Below are 6,950 nucleotides of genomic sequence, written 5' to 3' on the forward strand. Positions count from 1 at the left end.
GAGAGCTTCTCAAGATGATCTCAGTATCTGAGATGTTGATGTGGGACTGGCTTGTGGACAGGCAAAGACAGGGCTGGGAAGAAATGGGCAGCTTCACAGGCATGATCCCAGAGTCCCAGACTTTAAGGGAACCAGACCTCTTGCAGGGACGTAGCCAGGATTTTTGGAAGGGGGGGGGGGCCAGACTAAGTGCCACCATTTATGAGGGGGGGAACATATTGCAAAAACATCAGGATATTAAAGTAATAAACACGATTTTTATGAGTATTTTTTACATTTAAAACCCATTTTCAAAATATGTACAGTATTAAATTACAACATTTAATACTTTTTATTTACAGCACCATCCTTCTCTTTTTCTTTCTTGCCATCACATTTAAGACATCTTCAGCACTGAATGGAACTGGATAGTGAGTCGACATGAGAGCAAGTCCTGTTAGGCGGTCATTACCCATTCTATTTCTCAAAAATGTTTTTACTCTCTTCATTGTGGAAAAAAGATCTTTCAGCCTCACACGTAGATACTGGTAGCACAGCTAGGACACATAATAAATGTCTGATTGTTGGGTAGAAAGATTTGTTACAAGAATCTAAAATGTTAATTAGTTTTGTGGGTCGATCTGCCTTGTCAATGGAATTCCATTTTTGACACCACAAAACGTATTCAGATTTTAAAGTTGATTCTGATACTTTGTCTTCATAATATAATTTTAACTTATCCAACAACAGGGTATTTTCAGGAAGGCAGTTTTGAGGTAAAATTGTCTCAATGGCACACAGAAACTCTCGATTTTTGTCAAATCTATTTTGTAGATTTGCAATTAAATTGTCAATTGCTGGCACAAAAACAGTTCGTCTGAAGTATTCTTCTGGTGAACTGTGAGGTGGGTTATCTCTTCTTGTCTGTATTTTTGATTGTCTAGGAACTTCTATTTTGATACCAAGGATAAACTCAGCCATATTTTCTGCATTTTCAAAAATCTTCCGAAATTCTGTCTCATTTTCTGATCCAGCTCTAATAAATTTAAGCCGGCTTACAATGTCGTCACAGAACCTAACTGCTGCTGTGAGATCTCTCTGGGGATCCTGCAAGTAGGCAGACAATGGTAAAGTGAGGTTAAAAATGTACTCACAGACCAAAACTGAAACAATAAAAGATCCCTTTTCCATTGATGATAACAGTGTTGACGCCGTTGTAGAAAAAGATCTGTTTGATTCTGCAAGCTCATTTAATGTTGGGAGTATTGCTGGGATCAGCTCAACAAAGGAGTTTAGTGAATCTTGCCGTTCAATAAACCTTGTTTCACACAGTTTTAGAAGCCTTGACTTTTTTGATTCAGGACAAAATTGTTTAATATTTTGTTTCAGATGATTTCCTGCTTGGGCATTATGCCTGAAAAACTGAGTCACTTCTTTTAAAACGCCTAGACCATTATTAATAATGGGCACACTCAGAGTATCAGAAAGTACCAAATTTAGATGATGGCTTGAGCAGTGTGTATACATTGCTTTTGGATATTTTTCTTGAATTCTTGCTTGGACGCCTTTATGTATTCCACTCATGGTAGATGCTCCGTTGTAGCCTTGGCCTATCAGTTTATTTTCTAAATCTACTCCCAAGTCATTACAAATGTTCAAAATTTTGTCTGCAATGTTATCTGCAGACAAATCTGTGATAGGGAAAAATGATATAAAATCTTCTCTTAATGTTGCATGTTCCTCATTTGTGACATACCTGAAACATACCGACAACTGTTCTTGGCCAGAAATGTCTAAGGTTTCATCTGCAATAATGGAGAAGCATTCAGCTTGGTTCAGTTTTAATAAAACATGTTGTTGAACCAACTGGCCACAGATCTCGATAACTTCATTTTGAATATCTGGGCTTAAATATGAAGCATTTGTAGGGCAGTTAAGTACATGATTAAATAAGTTAACGTCATGACTTGCCCTGTGCCTTATTAATGCCCGGAATTTTCCATCTTTGTTTAATGGTTTTTCCAAACTTAAAGGTCCACTGTCACTATCTCCTCGCAGAGGTAATTCGTTTTCTCCACAGAAAATCACTGTTTCAATTACTGGGAGTAGTGCAGCCCTGTTTTCTTCTTTCTCTCTTTTTCTTTTGTTGTCTATTATGGCTGCAACATCTAATGTTTCTCCTGCCATCACTTTCATAAAGTTTTCCGCCAAAATTATGGAAGATTTATGGTAGGATCTGTCAGCATGATCTCTGAACTTCTCGAGTGCATCCTTCCACTTTTTGAATGGTTTTCCAACCAAGGCAGTATTTTTAACAGGCAAATCTGCTTTTCCAAAACACTTTGAAGAAAATAAAATACAATATTTACAATAAGCCCCATCTTTTGATTTTGAATAGGCTAACCACTCCCACTTTTGCAGCCAGCTGTGTTGAAATCTTCATTTTCTTTTCCCAAATTGGGTTATTGGAAATTTGAAAGATGAATCCGGTACAAAGGCATGATGTAGAATGTTACTTTTTTCTTCGTCTCCTGGCCTCAAGGGTACAGTCGATTGAAAAATGCTATCAGAAATGACTCCTACATCAATCTGAGATAAGCTTACTTGGGTAGTTAAGTTGCTTTCTGATTTTTCAACTGTTTTTTGCAGAAAACTTTTGTCTAGTATTGCTGTGTTTTCCGGTTTGTGTGTGGGTTCAGTAGTACTGGTACTAGGACCAGGAAGTTCATGGTCAAGAAACAAGGTAGTGTCTGTGTCAGCTTTCAGAGTATCCTCATTCTCCTGCAATAAAACAAACCATATTTTCATCCATTATATATATTTATATATTTATATATATTAATATTTATATTATAAAACAAAACTAATTAGTAACAGGCTATGTAGGTCTGTTACTCATCATAGATGCAAAAAAAAAAAAAAGCAGATTTATAAAATATTGCATGTATTTATAGACCTGGCGTATCTCTGCAAACATGTAACTGAAACATGGTTCTTCATTTTACCTTTACATTTTGAGATTGGCAGCAAATTTATCGTGCATATACAATAAAAAAGTTAAATAATTCTACAACCAAAATATAGTTAATGAACAAGTTAATGAATAAGTGTGTGTGTATTTAAACAACTTAAAGTACTTTAAATAACGATTGTTTAGAAGGCCTTAATAACAGCAATACACCCACACACATAATTTAAGCAAAAAATTTTTGAGTTTGTTTATAGAAATTAAAATAAAATTTCAGCTTGTTTCTTGAAAAAGTAAAAGGGGTTGGGGTTTTATATGCAGGTTTTTCTTTCATAAATATATTCTCACAGACTCAATCCTTTATTTTAAAGGGGAGGAACTCATAAACAATGTAATTCTTATATCACAGTTATTATATATTAAAATGTAAAACTAATTTAGCCTTTCATTGACTAGTTGACAAACCAGTATATTTTATTGCACTATAGATTTACACTTTTATTGTAATTGTGAGTACAGTAATAAAACACTTCAAAAGATTAAAATATAATTATTCCACTACAAATGATTTTATTTCTATATGCCAATTTGATAACATTCACCTCTTTTCTTATTATGAAGTTGTGATAAATGTAATGTGCTTACCTCTTTTAGTTTGCTGTCAGAACATATTTTCTTTCTGATCACAAACGCATCCATCTTGAACACTCAATATAAAAACTGTTAAACTATTTTAATATCCCAAAGCTCAGAAAAACATACGATGTGGTTATGCAACAAACATGGCAGGTCAGCAATAATGCACTGGATATCATTAAAACATAAACCAGACAGTCCAACAGGCCAAGGGATGAAGAAAGAGGAAGATGTATGTCCTCCAGTGGAATTCCTGGCTGCAGTATGTTTGTAGCATACAGTTCCCAGAATTCCCTAGCACTGAGCCAGCCAGGGCAGTCTCAAAGCAGTCTCAAAGTAGATTATTGCTGCAGGTTGGCTTAATAAAGTTACTGCAAAAGTATGGGTTTTGGAATTTGTCATGTAAGACCCACAAGGTAAAATTTGTTGTAGTGGTTTGAGTGTTGGACTATGACTCTGAAGTCTGGAGACCAGGGTTTGATTTCCAGCTCAGCCATGAAACCCAGTGTGTGACCTTGGGGAGTAAGTCACACTCTCTCAGCTTCAGAGGAAGGCAATGGCACAGCTCTTCTGAACAAATCTTGCCAAGAAAACCCCAGGATAGGTTCATCTTAGGGTTGCCATAAGTTCGAAAGGGCTTGAAGGCACACAACAACAACCACCCAGATCACAATGCACTGTAATGGAACTATATTCTGTTTTAACTTTAGCAGTGGTAACACTGTGAGCTACTACACTGTAGAAATAATGCAGTTTGACACCACTTTTAACTTCCAGGGCTACTAAAAAAAACCCAAACCCCTGGGATTTGTAGTTTTGTGAGGCACCAGTACTCTTTTAGAAAGGAAAATAATGCTTGTAAAAATACAAATCCCAGGATTCCACAGAATTGAGCAACAACACTTAAAGTGGTGTCAAAGGGTATTATATCAACAGTGTAATTCCCCCATGCTATAGAATTCTGGGCTTTGCAGTTTGGTGAGGGGCATTTGGAAAGCTCAGCTAGAGATAGAGAGATGGGGGAAGTCACTGAACTACAACACCCATAATCCCACAGCACGTTGCCATGGCAATCACTCTATAACAGCCTAGTATGATAAACTACTCATGTTGCAGTGAGTGGCTATTGCTGAAGGAAAGGGGTGGCCTTTGCCAAGCGCCGCCTTTTCATTGGTGCTTTCCTTCCTCGCACTGATGGGCGCTCTGTCCAATCACAAACAGGAGCGCAAGGAACTCAGGCAGGGTAGGCATTTCAATAAGAAACGGACCACCCTCACTCTCTTCACAGATCCAAACAGAGCCCCTGCAGAGCCATCCTCTTTTAAAGTGCCTCCTTGATCCACACACCCTCCCACTCTTCCTCCCTCCCTCCCTCCCTCTCTCTCAGCCTCCCTGCTCCCAGCGAATTTTTCCCTCTAGTCCTCCTCCGTGCTTTTGATGGAGGGGACTGAGGAGTTTTAAAGTGCCTTGATTCACACACCCTCCCACTCTTCCTCCCTCCCTGGAAGATATAAGCACAAGGGAGGAGGGGAGGAGGAGTGGAAGCCAGACTCCTATGGAAACGAAAGGGAAAGAGCTTGCTTGGTCTTTCCCCTTCCCTCTTGGAGCTCCGTGGTTTTAATGGAGAGGAGGAGGGGGGGGAGGAAGGAGCTTGAATGTCCCCAGGCCTGAAGGGGGGGGGACCAGACCCCCCAAACCCCCCCCCCGGCTACTCCTTACCGCTTGGTGACCTGGACAGTGAAGAGTCATAAGTGGTGTGTTTGCATCTGAACGGATACATACTTGGTAAATTAGTATTACTAAAAGTGTTAATTTTGCCAATTTTGTTTTTCAGTGTTATTTTTCATAAACATATTAACTATCTCATTCAGATAAATTTTTAAAGCTGATTTTCAATCTTTCTCATTCTAAAATAAATTTCAGGCTACATTTGCTTTAATTCCCATGACTCCCCACAGTTATCTGACAGAGAAGACTATATAGCTCACAAAACTACAAATCCCAAAATTCCACACCACTGAACTATGGCAGGTAAAGTGGTGTCAAACTGTATTATTTCTGCAATGCAGATGCAGCCAAAGCCATTTGAAAAACTGATTCAGAGAAAATAGTAGCATTTGATTTGTAGGAAAAATTGGGGGAAAGCAATAATGGTTCTTGTCCAGGGCTCAGTATCAGCTCTCAGTGTCCCTGGGTATAGCGAACAGGATTCACCAAATATGTCAGATGTTAGAGAATGCTCTTGATAGTCAAGAATCTGACATTTCTTTGCTTCTGTCACTCCATACCTAGACTCTCACAAATATCTCAATCTGTGTATTTAATCTGGTCTGTGACTTTTAGTTGTCATTGGAGGGATACCTCCTGTTTTCTAATTATACTTTGAGAAAATCATTATTGATATTCCCTGAGCCTGTGAACTCTGCTCATACTGCACAGTTATAGCTCTTATTTGCTGGGAGCTAATCTTTATGAGCCTTGATGAACTCTCTTATAACTTTCCTCAGGGAGAAGTGTTTACAGCACATAAGGGCTTAGGCACAGGAAGCAGATTCTTGAAATGATAAGAGCGGGGATTAAAATGGCCTTCAACATTTTCCACAGAGAACATCCTTAAGTCAAGTATAAACTTCCTGAGCTTCCTCAGTTTACAATTCTTTCTTGTTACACTTGTATCTCTCATACTCCCTCCCCCTTGTATTTTATGTCTTCCTTCCTCAGGGCCAAACTGCCCTTGAAACTGGAGTTGTCAGACATGGGTGAAGAAGTAGAAACTTCATTGGGTGCTATTGTATGGGTAGTACAGGCTCCAAATCTTCAATGCAATTCATTTTCAAAACTGGCATTAGCCACAGATGGAAAATGCATATTCACAAATATTGTACATATCCACCTAAAGAGAAAAGTAGTCCCTTGACATGAATGCCTAGTTGCAACTGACTGTAGGGGGTGGTGCTCATCTCCATTGCTAAGCTGAAGAGCTAGTGTTGTCCAAGGACTGCTCTGGTGGTCATGAAGCCAGCATGACTGCACCGAACACTGTTACCTTCCCACTGAGAAGAGGGTACCTATCTATCTACTTGCATTTGTATGCTTTCAAACTGCTAGGTTGGCAGAAGCTTGGACTAGTGACTGGAGCTCACCACATCATGCAGCACTCGGGCCTTGAACTGCCAACCTTCTGATTTTCTGATCGACAGAATTGGCATCTTAATCACTAAGCCACTGCATCCCACCTATTCTACCCCACAGTACCTTCAGGAGTGCTTGAGCAGAGCTTGGAAATGTTACTTTTTGGATTACATCTCCCAAACTCTTCCCAGGCACCTCCAGGCTGGTTACAATTGTAATTCAAACTCTATAGTTA

At 38.9% G+C, this 6,950-nt stretch overlaps 1 protein-coding gene across 1 annotated transcript; it reads right to left on the reverse strand.

Annotated features, from left to right (window-relative positions):
• Positions 1-456: 456 nt before the first annotated feature.
• On the reverse strand, positions 457-2,166 carry LOC121920393 (52 kDa repressor of the inhibitor of the protein kinase-like). Its single transcript, XM_042447527.1, has one exon. The coding sequence runs from the start codon at positions 2,164-2,166 to the stop codon at positions 457-459; it is 1,710 nt and encodes a 569-aa protein (XP_042303461.1).
• Positions 2,167-6,950: the final 4,784 nt, after the last annotated feature.

This window comes from Sceloporus undulatus, chromosome 2 (genome assembly GCF_019175285.1).
Source record: "Sceloporus undulatus isolate JIND9_A2432 ecotype Alabama chromosome 2, SceUnd_v1.1, whole genome shotgun sequence".
Lineage (NCBI taxonomy): Eukaryota > Metazoa > Chordata > Lepidosauria > Squamata > Phrynosomatidae > Sceloporus > Sceloporus undulatus.

What these genes read in the sequence shown, in the direction of transcription:
- LOC121920393 (XM_042447527.1), bottom strand. Translation starts at nt 2,166, where the DNA reads ATGGCAGGAGAAACATTAGATGTTGCAGCCATAATAGACAACAAAAGA.